The sequence below is a fragment of the Bactrocera oleae genome, chromosome 5, assembly GCF_042242935.1.
Source record: "Bactrocera oleae isolate idBacOlea1 chromosome 5, idBacOlea1, whole genome shotgun sequence".
NCBI classification, from domain to species: domain Eukaryota; kingdom Metazoa; phylum Arthropoda; class Insecta; order Diptera; family Tephritidae; genus Bactrocera; species Bactrocera oleae.
The window spans coordinates 42924537-42944491 of record NC_091539.1 but is presented as its reverse complement, the minus strand read 5'-3'; the positions used below and the strand labels follow the sequence as shown (position 1 = coordinate 42944491).

The 19955-nt window shown below is 38.3% G+C and overlaps 1 protein-coding gene across 2 annotated transcripts in view; it reads left to right on the top strand.

The window, feature by feature from the left end:
• Positions 1 to 15524, top strand: part of LOC106627937 (putative uncharacterized protein DDB_G0291608) — a 180952-nt gene extending 165428 nt beyond the window's left edge. For both annotated transcript variants that reach the window (XM_036366159.2, XM_014248275.3), the window contains one exon: positions 11289 to 15524. In XM_036366159.2, the coding sequence (XP_036222052.2) occupies positions 11473 to 13998 (2526 nt within the window). In that variant the 5' untranslated portion in view covers positions 11289 to 11472 and the 3' untranslated portion in view covers positions 13999 to 15524. The remainder of the gene's footprint in view (positions 1 to 11288) is intronic.
• The last annotated feature ends 4431 nt before the right edge of the window (positions 15525 to 19955 follow it).

Below are 19955 nucleotides of genomic sequence, written 5' to 3'. Positions count from 1 at the left end.
TGTGTGAAGGAGTATGTGGCATGATTGCTTACCAGCTAGCATTCCTATAAGAATTGTGTATGGGCTTCCTAGTTTTCTGCACAGCCGCATGCGAACTTTTCCTGTGAGCAGGAATTACATAAAAATACAGTAATGTACAAAAGAATGTCAGTTTGTTGGCTGCTATATGCTATAGTAGTCCGATATCGGCTTCGGCAAATGAGCAGCTTCTTGGAGCAAATAGCATGACTATTTCGCATATATACAGACAGACAGGCAGATAGATGGGCAGACGGTAATGGCTCATCTAGTCACACTCATTATTTATATTTATATTTGATAGGGTCTCCGACGTTTCCTATTAGCTAAAAATGGCAAAAAATATTTCGTATTGGTTTCGGTCACTACTATGTTAGTGAGCCACGATATTTTAGACAATTTTTAAAAATCCAGATTACACTTGCAGTTAGCTTTAAAGTGCTCCAACACAGTTTCTTATGGGCTTATCCATTGTGTGTTTTTAGTGACAGTACTTATTCAGCTTTCGGACCTAATAAAGTTTAATAAATTCTAAAAAAGTTCGAGTATTAGATCATTACAAACTTATAAAAAATATCACTCTCATTCTACTAAAATATTTTCGTCACTTGAAATGCGAACATATTCTATACTATTATTTTGCACAGCACTGCACATGTTTTGCACACAGCTAAGTACATAAGTTTGAATTTATGTAGACACGCGGGAATTTACTTGTAGTTATGCACTGGTAAATTGGTGTGGCATGCCACTTTGCCAACTGCTGACTTACTACAAGCATGCATAAAAAGGTCTCGACGGCTGCAGCCGGAGCAACAGCGGCAATTGGCTGCAATGCCAACTCATCAACGCCGCTGCCATTCAAGTAATCCAGTATTTCCTCTGAATTTTCACTTAAACACAAAGCAAAGATGAATGAATCAACATCTGTCAAGCCATGAAACGATTCCAAAATCGCAAATCGCGTTGGCGCAAATGCCACACAAACACACATAAACATACAGACATACATAAAGCGCACTAATACTTACAAATAAATCTACAAATGCGAACGCATAAAAACGCGTGATTGCGAGCGAGCGTGCGATGGCGGTTCAATAAGTTCATGGAATTGAAGTAATTATAGATTTTACGTGTAGTATTTAGTATAGAATTTATTTCACTTGCTACTTACATATGTAAATGTATACGATTGCTTGTATATATAGGTATATTTATATACTTATGCATTTGCCTAGGCAAGCAAGTCCTCTTTGTTCTCATAAACACTTGAAACTGCTTCAATGAATTGTTTCCATCGAACTCTTGCAAGTGCCGAAGATGTTACTACCGAAGTTTGTTGTGAACGAGGCAAGAAGGAGCTTGCCAGTGCTTACTGGATTACAATTTCACGGAATTATGTATTGTTTCCAATGATTAGCTTTGGAAAACATTCAGCTATTGAAGTTGAAAAAAATTCCTTTTTTTAATTTCCCCATTTGTTAGAGTGTAGGTTAGTTTAGAAGATCGATCTCAAGACGGATCTCACTTGGACAGCTTAAACGCCGGTCCATTGTGGTACCTAAAAAAACTTCTATAAGCTGAATCAAAAGACCCTTACAAGTCGACAAAACGCTTTGTGCCTATAACAAACTTATTAAGTCCATTTCGGCTAAGAGTGTAGCGAATCGAACACAATATATCGCCTGCTAAAACAGACTGCTAGCACTAAAAGAGAACTGCCGGAAATGATACAATATATATTTGGTCGCACTAATTGTTGCTAAGTAAATGCATATTATCTATGCTGGAAAATTCGCATGCCAAATAGCATTTTAAAGATTCCTTCGTTTCAAGCTGGTTCCATGCTTAACGTCTTTTATGAAAAAATATATTTTAAATTCGCTGGCACACGAAAACAATTTGACAAATCAGCGCCAAATTAGCGTTTATTCTGCTAAAATCCGCTGCTTCTCTAAATGGCATTAGTTTGTGACAAATCGAATTATACCAAGTTGCTGCGGCTTACTCAGCCAACCTCGTGGCAGGAGGCAAGAGACAAATGCGTTGCATGCGCGTAAATCTCCATCTCTGCTATATATGTATGTGTGTCTGTGCTTGTGTTGCTGCCACTATTTGTTAGTGCTGCTGTTATGACTATCATTATTTGTATTGTTGTTGTTGTTGTTATTCTTATTATTGCTGTACACTGGCAAAGTCAGGCAAATGATGCGTTGTCACTGGCTGACTGCTTGCATATGCATGCTGCCACATGCAATTGCTAACATAAATAGTGCAACGGCAACAATAACAATAAGTAATGGCTGCTGGAATAGAAAAACCAACAGTGACAACAACAACAACAACGACAACACCTAGCTGGCAGACAGCAGCAATTTGCCTAAACACACACACACAAACAGCAATCACTACAGCAGCCGGCGCAGCTCATTGGTGCGTTTGTGGCAAGCTGCTACTAAAGCTGTCTTGTTGCTGCTGTCGTTGTTGCTCTTGTTGTTGTTGTTGTTGTTTGTTGCTGCTGTTGTTGTACGCAAAACGTTAACGAGCTGCAACACTTTTTCGCCGACCAACGCGCCCGCTTAGATTTCTGCAGCAATGGCAATTTAGTGTTGCTGCAAATAGTTGGCACTTGACTTTTTTGTTGTTGCCTTGCCGCTGCTTTGTCTACAATTCACTATTTCTTCCACAGTTAGAATATATTGCAGTAATTCGTGTGTGCTTTTTTCTCGCTCGTGCGACAAACACACAGTCGTGGCAAGAGGAGTGAACAAATCGCTTGAATGCTTTGTGGCACACTCAACTTGAGTTGCAGCACATACACGCATACATGTCACATACATGCATGCTAGCTGTGCATACCTCTCAAGGTATGCTTGAATGTGAATTGGCATTTGCTGGCGATTCTATTTGCTCGGTTGCAATGAGTCTGGCTGCCTGTGCAAGTATGTGTCTCACTCTTCGTGTCTCTGTGTGTGTGTGTGCCTTGGTGCAGTCATGTAAGTGTTGGCATACACATGTCATGTTTTGCCTTCATGACATTTCTAGCATAACCAAATACCATGTCAAGTTATTTTGGTTGGCAGTCGCCAACACATAACACAGCATAGCACACAAACTACACATATTCAAACACACACACACACACTACTACATATCAATTTTCGCACATTGCACAGTGAGGAAGAAAAATTTTCGCACCCAATTCCCAGCTGAGCGGGAAAAAACACAATTTGTAAGAAATTCGTAATATCGCCATTAAGGGTAGTAAACATCAATACCATAGCAAATTAGGCAGCACATGGCATATGGCATATAAATGAGGTAACACTCTTACATTTCCGTTGCGGCGCATGCATTCGCATATCAATGCCTGCTTGTGAGCTAAATGTGAGTATTATGCATGAGATTGACCCAAAAAAATAATGCAGATTGCGGCTAAATTAGGTAAATAACACCCAAAAAATATGCGCATGCATTTGTGTGCAAAAGTACAGCCGCATTGAGTCGCATAAATAAACACTATAAATTCTCGCTCGTTTTCGACTAATTTTTAAGACATCCAATTTTTATTGCTAGACTGTCAATAGCGCTAGAGGAACAATGCCAAGATTTAAGAAACTTGTTGCAAGGGTTTTTTATGCCCACTTCAGGCTTGGTTTATAGAATGTAAGTTTCATGTGTCTAGATTATGATTATTATGAGATTATGAGCAATCTTCTCAATGATGAGCTGAAATGTTTAGTGATATCTGACTGTTTATTGCAGAAATATTTGAACCTCTTAAAACTGTTTGCGTTACACCTTTTCAGCGAGGCGCCTACATTAAATAATGTTCTCCAAAGAAATCTCATACAAACGTGACTACGTGTCGTAGTTTACAACTTGTCTACATACAGTCGGGTTATGTTAGGTCGTATGATTGATCCTATACTTAGATTCGTCCTTTGTGTTACCCAAAAACTCCTTAAAGTGCATCACCTTATAGATCGACGAAGCGTTTTGAGCTCACCACAAATTTATTAAGGCAGTTAAAATTAATCCCAGCCACTTCGGTGGGTTCTCCAAAGATGTGTCTACTGAGATATTTTATTCTCAGTCTTGCAAAAAACGGGCATTAGAGAAGAAAGCGACAAGATGGTTAAACCTTGCTTTCCATCATACAGATTTGCACCGCGTATGTACCTATTATACAGTGTCCAAGCAGAACACTTACAATTGCGTTACGATTAAAGAGATTCGGAGAACCTCTTACGGTTAACTTTGAGCCAGAAAGATTTCGCAGTCGCACTACTTCTGGTTGTTGACCAACGCTTGCCGAGCTCACTGGGGATTCATAGGTCCAACGCCAGAACGCAAAAAGGCATCGTAAACCCGACTCACTTCCAATCGGATGAAATTGGGGTAAGGTTGTCCTCCATGGCAAGCTCATCGGTTTAGCAGTTCCGACGATTCCGGTGCCCATACAAGTCTAATATTGAAAAAGCTTGAAGCTTTTGCTAATGTGGTCATGCACTCCTTTACTTATTTTGAGCTAACAGTCAAGGAGGAGCTCTCCGATGGAGGTAGCACTTCGGAGCAGTATATCTACCTCTACCTTAATGGCAGCCACCTGCACTTAAAAGACGATACAGTGGTCTAGTAGCCTTAAACTAGAGTTAATGGGGAGCTCCCGATAGACCCTGTCCACCTGTTGAAGAACAGAGCCTCCCAAAGAGGGGAGGGTAGCATCAGGGATTTTACATCCCTAGTAAAGTATACTAACAGACAGTGATAATGAAGTTTTCTCAAAAAACTGGGGCACACATAACTTAACCAAACATTATAAAAAAAGGTTTAAGATAATATTTAAAATATTTTATTCGTTATTTTGCTATGCGGCGTGGAGAAGAATTCACCAACATCAAAAGACTTCATTAAGCTGATTTAAGCAAGGTTCCGCTGAAACCGGTAATATAAATCAAAAAACAATCCTTGACATTAGTAGTCCCTATTTTACTTTTTCAGCTCAAATGTAAATGCAAATAAATGGCCATAATTGTTTGGTTTACATATCAGACAATTCACCAAAAAATAGCTAAATTTTTTCGAGAAAGTCGATTCGTGACAATTCGAAGCCTAAGGGGTTATATCCACTAGTGAATTTCAAAATATTTAGCTATATTTTGCTTACATATCGAGTATACATCTAATTGGAAATATTTTCCAAAATTTAAAGGTGATTCAGCAAATAGTTTCGGAGATATGAACGCAATATTAGAATTTTTTTACTTAGAGCAATCGGCTCTTAAAACCTTTAGCGCGAAACAGCTGTACTGATCGACTTAAAATTTCCAGACGACCTTCTCAGATATATCTATCAGGAAAAAAGTAAAAGGAAAAATATGTTTATTAATTATTTTGATTTTTCAAGATGCTCTGAAGCGTAAATTTTTAATAAAACACGACTTTTTTTTTGGGGTTTTTTCAAAAATTAAAATATTGGCTAGTGCTTCGAACATTACTCAAATTCTTTTTTTTTTTTGATAATACATAATTTTTGTTTGCTTTTTGGATTTGAAATAATTTAAGGCAAAACAATCTTTTGCACGTTTTTTCGGAGGTCCTCCTCGAGATCGGCTACGGGATCAAAGAGATTAAATATTTTTCAAAATAAATCAAGGATTAATAAAGTGCCTTAAAGTCTGTAAATAGACATTATTTTTATTTATTTTTTTTTAATAAAATGCCTTTTAAAAAAAACGCGTTTTTGTGATTTGCAAGTGGATATAAATCTTTAAATGCCAAGGCACTCAAAGTTTAACCTTGCTGACTATACAGTTTTCAGAGTATTTTCCAGTTTTAAGTTTTATTTGTTAAAGATGTAAAGTTGAAAAGAGAAAATATTCTACTGATACCAATTTACAGAATAGGGAATCAATCCCAAATTTAGTGCACAGTGAAAAGTTTTTGTGTAATATTAGACAGCCTGCGGCTAGTAATCATAAGCCTAGTTCGAACTTATAGTTTTTCCATTCTTCAGTTAAACTTAATGTTATTAGAAGAGGATACGCCCGTCTATAAGGTCTGGCAAAGGTATAATCATATAGGTGATACATTTTTGAGAAAGAACCCCTACCATCACCATTTAAATCGCTACTTTTATGGCACACTGTTAGGAGCAGCGATATACGCACTACGCCCAAATATATGTAATATTGCACATATGTATGTAAATATATACGTTGGATTTATGTGTGGGACTTGAACGGCGTATTGCAGACTTTGTGGCGAAGGGATTAGAGTAAAAGATGATAGCGGTAGTGTAGGCCCATGCCATATTGGCTTTGAATACACCGACTGACGAACGGACCCTGGTAGTAGTGGCAGCGGTGTTGGTGGTGGTGTGAAATCCAAAGGCTCTTAATTAGCAGCAATTAATCTTGACTGCAATTCATAGCGATTCTAAAAAGAAGAATGAATGACTATGTCTTTGCCTTTGTTCGTGCGACAACTACTCGTACACGCGCACTATTTTACATACACGCAGTATGTGGCATTACATGGTGTGCGCGCTGCTCCTAATTCCCCACCCAAATGTTTACCCCGAACTAAACACATACACACACCGTTCCCTCAGCACAAGCGCGTGACGAGACGAGGCTAACGCATCGATTGCCAGCTGTGGGCGCGGGGTGCTGACGCGCGCACTATTCTCACACAAAGCTACATGCCTGTCTGAAGTCCTTCATACATAGGCTCACAAGATGGGAGTGGGTGCAGTGCGGGGTGCGGTGTGTCGTGCGCGTATGTGTTTACTGTGGTAATGTCAATGTTGTTGTCGTTGTAGCTGTCGCTCACGTGGTGGTGTATCGCCGGCGAAGGCGCTGGCGGTGACGACAAATTGTTTTCATTCATTACATCGGCAAGAGGCTGTAATTGAAAGCGTGCACGCACGCCAGCCCAAGTCCACCGCCTAGTCAACCCATATATTCAGCCAGTCATCCATCTCGCGCATATACCCACACTGGTGTGTACATACACCTACATGCTAACTTATATACTCGTATATGTATGTATGTGATTTTTTATGTTTATATTGTGTGTGTGCTTGTGTGCTTGCGCTTTGTGCGTGGCAGCGTATCATTGCGGATTCACAATCGTAATTAGCAGCGCTTTTTTATTGAAAGTCAACTGCCGTAGACGCCTTCGGTCTTGATAATAAAAAATAAGCGTTATAAAAAAACAACAACAAACGATAAAAACAATAATACGTAGCGCGTTCAAATTGCCTTTGATTGCTAGGGATTCACAGAATTTGTGGCGCGTTAGTTTGAGGCAAGTAAGTGAAGAGCGCTTTTTTCCTTAATTTATTTCAGTTTTTGCGCTCTTTAATTTAGTCTTTGTTTCTTTGTAGCGCTAACGGTTTCTGTGGAAAAATTCATTAATTACAATGACAGGACTGTTTGTGGGTCGGAAGAATATCGGTGTGGCGTTGCGATACTTGACTCCCTCTAAATAGTTTTACTTGACTTTACGGAGGAATATATACATACCCATATATATGTGTGTATCTTTTTTGTCAATATTTTGTATGTGTACTCCTAACATTAGTAGTCCATCATTATTTGGTTCGTGCCGCTTTCGAGAGGGCGGTGCGTCAGTAAAAGGGTTACTTTGCGGAGAGAATTAATAACATTTCTATATTGGTGTTGTAGTTACATATGTATGTATGTTGGTTTGTCAATTTGTTGAAAGGGTGTCGCTGGCATTTAATTTCATTTACCGTGAAAGGCCTTCTAACGGAAGGGTGGTTTAATTTGGAATCTTGCTCGGTAAACAACCCCACCTTGGTGAGAATATGGACAGTTTATTATTGGTTTATTATATTGATGGAATTAATGGAAAAGGGTTCCCAGCAATTAATTCAAAACAAAAACCCAACACTCAATAAATGTATTTAGTACAATAAATATTGATATTGTGATTTATAATGTGGGTCATTCTGAAATTTTCAATAACAAAATTTAGTCATATAGGTTGTATACATCTTCGAACTATGTCAATCAAAATGTTATTAAAATAATTGCGAGTATACGTTACGTTAAGGGGCAGATCTAGTGTGGCAGCCTAAAGAACCGTCAAATTTTGGGAATTTAAAAAATAAAAACAACTGTATCGCTTGTTTGGATATTTTCAGGGTATATTTATGGTATACGTGTTTCAAAGATATGCAGTGAATTTAAAAATTAAATGAAATATATTTTGAGTTATGAGATCTCCGACGGCGCTAAAAAAAGTCCTCCACTGCTGCAGTGATTCCGGCCTTCTCCGTGGATGAAACCTACAAATAAAAAATTGTCGTTAAACTAGAAATTATTCTCCGTAAAAGCGAAACTGGGCTAAAAAAAAAAAAAAAAAACGTCTAAATAACGCGCAGCAATAGTATCCTTTTTTATTACAAATAATTTTTAATTAAAATTTCCCACTATCTGGTAGAATTAAGCAGCAAAATTACCATATTTGGAACAGAGAGTATATTCAAAATCCATGAAAATATATTGCTTGACCACTAACTGACTGAGGACCATATTTGGAAGCAAAATAAACTAAAGAAGCGAAATCGATATCCGCTGAAAAAATTCACTAATTTAGTTATGAAAATGAGATGACATTGACTAGCTAAATATATTTATTGTTTTGATGCCCCCGGTTTATTTTTGGGGTGGGTATTTGCAAGGCAAAGTGTACGCCAGCTCAAAAAAAAAAATTATTTTAAAGGCGGACCTTCCATTGATGTTCTGTTCAAATGAAGACTAGAAAGACAAATGGAATAAACACAAGCTGTCTTCGATTGCTCATATCTCCACTCGCTTCTGCTCTCTTGTCAAAACATGTGAAAGCAGCAACAAAGTTGTCGAGTTGAACTGAAGCAAGAGAGTATGCGGGTACCTCATTCATGTGGTATAACTTCTATCTTCAATGCTGCCAAGTTTTGTTTGTTTTGCCAAGTACTGTAAATGGTTCAAATGGCATGAAATTACAAATTTCTTGTTTTTTCTTGTATTTTTAAAACTTAAGACTTTAGAGAAAACCAAAATAAATGGTTAAAGTAACGTTTTTTAACGCGAAATCAAAGAATTTCTACACTAAGAAAGAATCATAACACTATTGTACATACGACAGAAGACATGTTAGCACAGTATTGCACCACAAGTGTTGCCCGTTGGTTTGAGCATCTGGTATAGTTTGTTCGATTCGCAGGAGAGTAACGCTTAACGCATCGATGACAGCTATACACATATCTCAAATATAAGAATTGGTGTCTGTTTCCAAAAATATTCAATGTTCGCTTACCAACAAAAAATATTGTATACCCTGTACACCTTCCACTGGAGTAGTTAAATTATTGTATTATATAATATTTAGGTATATGAAAATGATCGATAATTCTCGTAGGTTCTTAATGCATTATTATTTAATTATTTATACAATGTATACTTATAAGTTGATAAAGTATTTTTTCTGTACATATCCCATAATTTTAACAATTTTTTTGGACTTTTGTTGGGTTTCACATTCCAAATAACTCATACTCATACCAAACATTTTATGCTACTGGAATTTTTTAAATTATGGTATAATAGAGTACATACAATTTTTTGTGTTTTGAAAAAAACAATGTGATTTCTTCATGTACGCCTTTAAAATTGTTCCCATTTGATATGCCAGCTTCTATGCATTTATACCAGCTTCCAATCGTCGAAACACTTCTCAAACTTTTTGGAAAAACACATCTAACCTTACTCTTCTACTATATAAATATATATGAGGTTCAAAAGAGGATTCTGCTCTCAGAACGATTTTCAGTTTATTTATAAGGTAAAAATACAACGTCAAACCTTTGCCCTTCTAATAAGCTTACATCAATGCGAGTTTTGTTGAATAGTAGTTAACAACCCCATGTTTTTTTCTTTATTTCTTATAACAATAATGTCAGAAGTATACTGATTTTCCTTGAAAGATGCGTTCATTTTGTTCCAATATATTAAAAGCTCAACTGATTTGCAGCTACCTGGTGTTGAATGTGTTTTAAATTTAAACGATTTCTTTACAAATCGTAAATTCTCAAGATCTTTTGATAAATTTCACTTCAAATATTGGTAGTACTTGATAAAAGATTTCACTTTCTAAAGCTAAGTGAATAAAAAAATTGTATTTAAATTCTTTTTCAAAGTATTACGTTCTTTGCCATCTTTATGCAATTTTAAGGTTTTAAGAGTATTAAGTGTATCTTAATATATTTATAAATAATTAATATGGAATATTAAAGGAGAGAATCCAGTAATGAAAGCACTGAGTTCAGTATTGGGTAAAAAAAATTGCTCAGCCTTAAATTTAGTTGCGGCGAGTGCTAAGAGAAATCCAAAATACAGTTTACGTTACTGTTGATCGTTTATAAAAAAGTTGCTGTATAAAAGCTATGGCGCGTTTGGTTAAAGCTCCAATTGAAAAAATTAAAATGCGATTTTTTCTGGAAGTCGCATCAAAATTGTATTCTATATGGGAATTTCCTCTCTAAAGACTCATTATTTAACTTTCACAATACATTTCCATCTTGGAATCAATATTTTAAAATTTTCTTTACCAATTTGGTGTGAGAGCAGATAGGAAATTACAGTCGAAAATTTACAAAAAAAAAAAAACAATAAGAAATTAACGAAATTTTAAATTTACTTGAAAATCTTAGCATGCCTACATAGGTAATTTCGCAACCTAAGGCAATGTGACTTCACAGACTGAGTATTTTACGTTATCTGTTTAGCCATCAAATGTCCGACTGAGCTTATCGCCGTTTCTCATGCCTAAAAATTAGGCAGTACACTAAAAATTAGGCAGTAAAATTGTTGTAAGTCGAGGAAACTTAAATGAGCTACGCTTATCTGTCTATCTCTCAACAGTATTATCTGTGATATGCTTCAAGTCTCAAAAGCACAATAGTTTACATTTTCCTCTCACAACGCCCGCACGTCTGTCAAATTGACAATGCAAATAGAAGGTATCGTTCAACTGTTTATTTGAAAGCCTGCGGAATTGTCTTTATCGCTTAATTACAAGAAATTAATTGCTTCTCGGCGCTGAGCTGCTTGCTACAATTCTATGCTGTTTTTCGCTAGCAACAACTAGCAACAGCCAGCGTAGCGAGTATTCAAACGACAAGTATTTACAATTTTCTCCATTAACCCAAGTTGTTATATTTATTGTAAGCAATTCATTTCTTTTCTTCGTTTCAGCGCACGCAGCGAATGCAAGAGAAGAACGAAAGGAGGAATTGAAGGTAGTGAGGTAAAAGACTTGAGGCGCCATAATCGTACAATTTGAGTACTTAAACGTCAACACAAACTGCCATATCATTAGCCAGTGGGAGAACAGGAGTTAACTTCATTGCCACATTTTTGTCATATATCAACATGTGCCATGGAGAATTGCTTAGGCGGCAGCAAACGTACCATCCGAGCACAAAGGGACTTACAACAATTGAAGCAGCAATGCCAGCAGTTGCCACCGAACCAGAATTTCTACACGCAACAACAGCCACAGGTACATCGGCAAGCGCAAACAATCAAACAGCAGCAGCAACAACTACAACAGCAACTCTTGCAACAGCAGCAGCAGCATCAACAATTGCAGCAACAGCAAAGACTTTTACAACAAGAGGAACAACAGTTGCAAAAAACGGCAGCACTACTTCATCAGCAACAACAACAACAACAGCAGCAGCAGCAGCAGCAACAACAGCTCATACATCCGTTTCAACAATTGACGCTGCAGCATCAGCATCAGCATCAGCAACAACAGCAACTGCACCATCATCACCAACAACAACTGCAGCAGCAGCAGCGCGACATTGCGTATCAATTGGCCGCCGCGGATTCGGAACATAATCGGCAAGCGTCAGTGTCGACAACACCTAAATTGGTCACCAATTGTTTGCATTTTCCACCGCCGCCAGATTATCCACCGCCACCACCGAAAACGCCAACGGCCACCACCGGCGCCACTGTGACCACAGCAGCCACTAAAACAATGTCCACGGCCAGCGCGAAGTCAGGAGCGCCAACTACTGCGACAACAACAGCAACAACACCGTTAGCAAACAAAGCGAATGCCATCGGGCATCACCATCAACACCATCAGCATTATCACCAACAGCAACAACAACAGCTACAACAACATCAACAGCTACAACAACACCAGCTACTACAACAATTGCCACCACATCACTATCCACAACAACATACCGACAATGTACTGACGCACTTGGAACCACTGGCGCCACCTGCGGTGTCCGCGGCCACACATGCCACCGCTACGCTTGCGGTAAACGCCATTTTGACCCCGTCGTCAGCGAACAATACCACAGCCAACCACCACTCGTCCGCGTCGAGCTCACCGTCATCCTCATCGGCGACAAGTGGCACTACTATAGGTGTCAGTCCGTATGGACGACGGCAAGTGCTGCCACGATACCCCGATCCCGATCCAGACGCCATTGAAGTGTGCGACGAACAGGAGCCCATAAACATTTCGCGAGTGTCATCACGTCACAATAGCAAAACACTTGGTCGCGCAAATGAAATGTTCAACTCGGACGCGAAATGGTCTGCGGTGCAACAGACCACAAGTTTACAGCTGTTGCATCAACATGCGCACGCCACACATCCGCATTCACAGCATGATTACTCGTACGCGTATTATGAGCCGGGCGCCGCGATGCGTCACTCGAACATACCACCGCCTGAAATGGTACCTGGTAGCGCACACACGATACATCATGCACCACCGCCGCCCAACTCGATACGCGCGCTCCTCTCCAAGGGTAAGAAGAACAAATTGTTGGCATCGCCGGCCGCACGTCATGCCTATCAGGCGCATTACGGTCTAGATGGCGCCACAGCATGTGATAGCGCTACATTGCGCAGTATGGCGGGTGCGACCAGTGAGAATTTCTACGAAGAAATATCCTCAAATGAAGCGGCACTCCAATATCACCACAACAACCATCATCATCATCTGCGGCCATCGGGCGCTTCACATTCGGCCGGATCGCTAAATCAATCGCTGGTCGAAGAGGAACTGCGCCGCGTACAGAGTCGTCATCATAAAATACTGGGCGAATTGAATTTGTCCGTGGAGGCCATGCTGATGCCTGAAAGTCCGCCCAGCAGTAGTCCGACCAATTGTGACGCACCCACCGTTAGCGTTACCACCGCTTCCGGACAGCCGAATATCGGCGCTGTTGCCGCCGGTGGCGCTAGTAGCTTACGTCTCTCTTCAACGTCGGCGGATAATATCTGTGATGGAAATCTCTCCGAACTATTGGGTACAGTAGGACCCACAGATGAGCTACTCTCGCCAGTGCAGTCTTCAACCAATGCCGCCTTCTGTGCTGCCGACTTAGATAGCGGTTTTAGCGGCAGCAGCGGTGCCAGCTACATTGGTAGTCTGCGCATACACAAGACCAATGCCGCATTGTCGCATATAATGAGCACGCGTCAAACGCAAGCCAATAGCACTGCGCCATTGTCGACATCCTGCAATTTCTCTTATGGCACACAAAGTTGTCGCTCCTTTCAGCGTTCTTCCTCCACGAAGCAACCGCATCACTTGACGCTTGATGATGATTTAAATTCGGGCTTTTTAACACGCGCCTCGTGCGGTCGTCGCATACTCAATTGCGCTAAAATTCGTGCAGCCGAGGATCCGGGACCGGTGGTGCCGACAGAATCGAAAGCGCGGAGCTTCTGGAATCGCAAAGGTTGGCGCAAATTGCCCGGCTTCTCGACATCCACATCCAGCATTAACGATACTGGCATAACAGGTGAGCCAATTTCCATGAAAAATGTGAAAGGAGACAACACAACAGACACGAAGACAAGAACGAAAACGAAAACGAAAAATACGAGTACAAAGGCGATTCCATTAATCTGCTTAAAACGCTGACCTTAATTGGTGAAGTGTCATTTGTCAGTGCAACATTGTTGCTGATGTGGTGCCTCTTGATTGTGTGCTGTGCTGTGCTATGCTTTGCTGTGCTCTAGTGTGTTGTGGAATGGAATGAGATGGAATGGACGAATGGAATGGCCGAATGGACTCGAGAGAGAAGTGGTAAAGTGGTGAAGTGCCGTTGAATGGAATAAGTGCCATGGGTGTCAAAGAGTGGCTTGGATTGGCTCGCTTGCGGTGGCGTGTGTTCGTACATATGTATGTATGTATTTGATGTTAATCGTATTGATATTGCTGTTGTCGTTGCCATTATTGTTGTTGTTGCTGTTATTGGTTTTGGTGTCGTTGTTGTGCTCTGCATTGCATTAGCGCATCCGATGCCGACATTGCGACAAGGTGAAACAATTGATGGCTCTGCCATCAAAGATTTGTCTCGTTTCTATAAATCATATGAGCGCGGCTCCCCTCGCCCTGGCATCGAGTGAAAACGCGCGCAACACCGAGTGCTGTTGAGTTGAGTTGAGCTGCCTGGTGACCAACCAGCCAGCTAACTAACGAACCAGCCAAGTCAGGCAGCCGGCACTTAATATCCGCTCAACTTCGACCAGCAGTCCAACACCGACTTGCGGGCTTAGCGACCACATGACTTAACATATCGGCATACTTACAAGCATTACACTCACCATATATACATAAATATATATATATCTTTGTGTTTATATATGTATGTGCTCTTGTATGTGTATTTGTAAGTAGAATGTATAATGGCCTGATCATTCTGTTGAACGGTTTGTCGCTGTTTGCTCTACTGTCTGACTTGTGGTGGTAATTTATAAGGCTTAAGGGATATCCAGCGCTACTTTTCACTGTCCTGTACAAGCCAACAAACAGCCACACATCCATACAGAGCGATGTAGGTACGAGTTCATTTAGCCATGTACATATGTTATTGTCGCCATTGTATCGCACAATCAAACGCTGCGATCTTCCTCACTTCGCTAATCACACAAATGTGTTTTTGATTTATCACATCGGGCTTTTCGTATGAGCGCAGACGGCGTGGTGGCGAACAAGCGCGCGGCGCACACAGCAATGAGGCCTTTATTATTTGATTTTACTTTGTACGTAGCAACCATAGACACACATACAAACATAAATGTAAACATACGTACATAGATCTATATATACATATATAAAGAGAATATGCCAGTTAATGATTACAAAGACTGCACCAACGATTTGAAATGAAATGACAAACATGCGAAACAAAATGATATGTATGAGAGACGAGAGTTGAGAAATTAGTAATATTTTAAATTTGACTTTTGCAAATGGAATTTAAATATTGTATCTAATTGTAGCACTGTATATACAAGATTTTACTAACACATAAACTAAGCATTGAACTTAAAGAATCAATTGAATATACACAAATGCATTGAAGATGATACTAAAATTAGTAATACTTAAGTATCGATGTAAGCAAAAACAACAGTTAAATAAATTATAAAAATCAAAATTAATTAACATGTTTTTTTCCTATTTGGACTTTTTGGAAACGAAACAACTCGAGAAGGTAACAAAATGTATACCATTTTTTTTTTTGAAAGCTGAAAGCTTTCTTTTTAAACGAAATTTTTGGAACTTTCAAAATTATATTATGCCAGAATTCAAGGTTATGCACGTAAGTTAAATAAGCAAAAATGTTTACACGAAATTTAATCTACACTTAAGAAAAAATTATAAGGGTTAGGTTAGGTTAAATGGTCGATCCTAAGAGGGATCTCACTTGGACAGCTTATGGCTGGTCTGTTTTGGTACGTAAAACTACTATAAAATGTATCAGAAAGACCTTCCTTAAACGACAAAGAACTTTGAACCGATCACAAATTTTTTGAGGTGGCTAATGTCAGTTTCGGCTATGCCTCCTGGTTCGCCGAAGGTATGACTGCCGAGATGTTTTACCCTCAGTCATGCAAAAGCTGGGCAATGACGGAGAAAGTGTCTGGAAGTTTCTACCTCACGTTCTTCCATACCAATGTGACAGTTTGTTTCCGACTCGATTTTTAGCCTTACAACATGAGTGCCTATTGGACAATGACCAATGATAATTGTGGCAAGATGAAGAGAAGACTCCCCATTCAACCTTTCCTCCTTGCTACGACCCATCTGTGCAAAAGCTAACTGCGCCACTTCTCCAGCGACATATCCCTCGTCGTAATGTGAGCAGAGAAGCTACGGTGAAAACTTTAGTGAGAGTCCTCACCTCTTCCCTATAGCTCCTCTACAGCAGTATAAGGTAACCGATGCCTTCTTTACGCTCTCCTCAATATTTGATCTCCATGCAAGCTTTTTATCAAGGGTAATCCCAAGGTATTTGACCTTATCAACAGCTGGAAGGTGTGAGATGCAAATCACTTGTAGATAAGAGCTCCATCCAGCCATGACACTGCATCGTGCAGAGCAGTGCCGACCGTCGAATCCCTCGGGATTCTTATCCTAATGTACAGATTCGTGAGTCTATCCAACGCTTCCAATAGAAACGAAAATATTGGCCTAAAATAACTACGTAAAAAAATTATCGGGCGCAATTAACGCTAGAGCCGCCATTTTGATACAGTATCGTAAGGCTTTTAAACCTAGTCATCACGTTTCATCGTTGTGTTCAAACCTCTGTTATGCTTTTTGTAGATAGACATTCAAATTTTAGTAGCTGATGGATTCCAAGAGTTCGATGTCGAATTTGTGACAAAGCTGGGCACTCAGAGACGAATTATAGAACCGTTTTCTTACTTCCTTTGAGTTTGCAGCAGTGGCAAGTATAGCTATAGGACACAGCTGTAAGTCTGTATTTACTTTTGCTGGACCTGTTTATTAAATCCTTGGTTTTTGTCTTGGCCATATCTGCATCTATAGTAATAATAATTTTTTTTTTTTTGGTTTTTGACTTTGAGATCATTTTTAGCAGAAAAATCTTCCTCACAGCTAGACACCTTTTTCGCGGTAGTGCTCCGCTCGGCTACAGCACCAAACGAATCCAAAATGTTTCAAAATGAACCACCGATTATTTAAGTACATCAAATTCTGTAAGAATACATTTTTTTATATAATTTTTAATTTAAAAAATGCCTATTAAAAAAAAATTCACAAAGAAACCAGTGTTTTCTACTTGTTGAATATTGCCTCTTAATGGAGTGGATACAATATACCAAACATGGTAGCATAACTCTACACTATTCTTTGGTGATTTGACTTCCGTCGCTCTCACAACTTTTAGCCAATAGATAGTTGTAATTTAGTACAGTTGGTGCATATTGATCCATAACTTCTCTAGCAGTTAAAAGATGAATAGACAGATTTTTGAAAGAGAGTTCGACTTTAAAGTAAACATTCTGTATTAAATTAGGTCAGTATGTTACGTAAAATGCAGATTAATTGAATACGCATGATAAATTGCAAGATAATTAAATATTCGGTTCCGCTTGACATTGTGCTTCCTTACTTGTTTATTATAATAATTTACAAGAGAAATAGCTTTGCCAGTTTGCAATCGCTGAGAAGCTGGCAGACTGCTGCTACGCCGACGGCGTTTAGTGCTTATATACCATATTTACCAAAATCCGCTAAATTAATTAGCTAATTAAAATTTCCTAATGCGAATGTTTTTTCGAGTGTAATTTTTAACTTACCACACTACTTACACAATTCGACTAATGGCGGCGCATAAATTACACTACTCTAATCGATTAGAAATTAATTATGCGACTAATTTCGCAAATATTTAAAAGCGCACATACACAGAAATATACATGTATCTTTCTATAAATATATCTATATGACGACATATATTTAGGTTTATATTCATATTTATGGAAGCGGCAAACAACAAAAACGAATGGAACGCCAAAAATGAAATTTAAATTAATTTGAAAATGTTGAAATTGCCAAATATGTGACAATTCAATTAAGCGCTATCAATTTTGAGCCACAACTACAATAACTCATATAGTTACATACAAAGCTATTGACTTCTATTTGTATGCAGGTCGGTGTTGGCCACGAAAGAGAGTGCATTAAAAACATCGCTTTGTCAGCTTAATATCAATTTGGCGATTGCATTGCCAATATTGACGCATGCTGTCCGCATCTGAGGCTATTGACATTGACACCGAATTGTGAAAATTGTTGTTATGCAGATTCACCGCTACGCCGACTCGCCGGTGTACGCACAAAATCGATGATGGCCCGACATGTGTGCGTTACGGCCAAAAGTGATTGTATTACAATTAATTGCGTGAAAATGAATGTGGAATAAATGTCATTTTCGTAATTATAGCTGCGGTTAGATGAAATGCGAATAATGAAAATGTGCACATGCCTCATGAATTTCAAACTGTCATACACTCTGTCGATCTTGCAACTGAGACTAAGTCAACAAGTACTAAAATTATTCAAAATACTTACGTATGTATGTAGATACATAAAATAGAAATATTTAAAATCGGTTTTGATACTTTAAAATAGATAATAATTGTTTCAGCACTATGATCGACAGTATTCCATACTGCTATGGAAGATACCCTCCCTCGGAAGGTGCATTTCGAGAATTTAGCTAGAACAGAACAATCAAAGTGACAATTTGGCTTAGGAGTCCATAAATGACACCACTAATCACATGTTTGAGTGGAGAAAGCTCTATATAATAGATTCTAAAAAAATTATCAACGGATGAATTTAATAATATCGCACTTTACTTTTAAGTAGTTATTCGTTGAATGTCAAATGGTTGGCTTCAGAGGATTAAAATGTTTGTACTAAAAATATTATTCTCGAAATTTGTGTGAATTGGTTATATATTTAAGTCGACTTCTTACCAAAAAATCAAACTTCGAACTAACTAGTACAAAAATTATATTATTTGATAAATTCAAATAATATGATTTGAAGCCAGGTATATATAATATAGTGATAAGTGTCATTTTAAGGCAAGGTCTTAAATTTTCCTTCTATACAAGCAATATAATTTAAAATAGTATATTAATTTCACCACGGTTAAGTAACCTCATCACTCTTTAAAAACTGCATGTAAAACAACGTTCTCTTACCTTAATTTTAAAAAAGTATTCAATTTAGTGTTTTCAAAGCAAAATCAAAGTTCTCGGATACAGTTCCGTACAAGTTTTTTTCAGATTTCATCGAAAATTTTATAAAATTTTAAAAGGCAATCAACTATAGTAAAGCAGCAATGAAAAAAATTACTAATGAAGATGACAAGACGAGTTGAATTCAATGAGATATATTATATTATTATATATATTAATTGAAATTGAAATTTAGAGAGTTTTTTTTCCTGATAATAATGTGCCGTTCGTTCAAAATGAGTAAAATCGGGTAAATGCTTTTTCTAGCCTCTATACATCTAATATAAAGATTTTCGAACTTCCGGTTGACTTCATAAGGTATTTTTCTCTTAATATCGGTATCTTAACAAAATGGAAAACATTGGATATAACAATGTTTAACGCCGAAAATGTGTGTAAATCAGTCCATGTTCTCGAATGTTCTTAAGTAATGCCAAAAGTGTAAGCAATTAGCGCAGATCTTCTCCTAGCCTCAATATACCTAATGTGGGTGTCTCCCACCAACTTTAAACCGTTTATGTTGGTCGTTGGGACATTTCAATGAAACTTGGTCGGTTACATTTTTATTAACATAATTTCGTTTAGTCGTGAATATGATTAATCATAGTCTAAACACATATCTCTAATAATGTATTATGATTTGAGTTATTGTTTATATATTCAAATCAACTGCTTTGGTTGAGTTTACATAACATTTATCTCATTTCAGTTATTTATTGGGTATTTGAGTATATTCGTGAAATGTTTTCAAAATTTTAACGTTTCTTTAAGAGAAACATGCACAATATTGTAATTTAGGGTACATATTGCCCA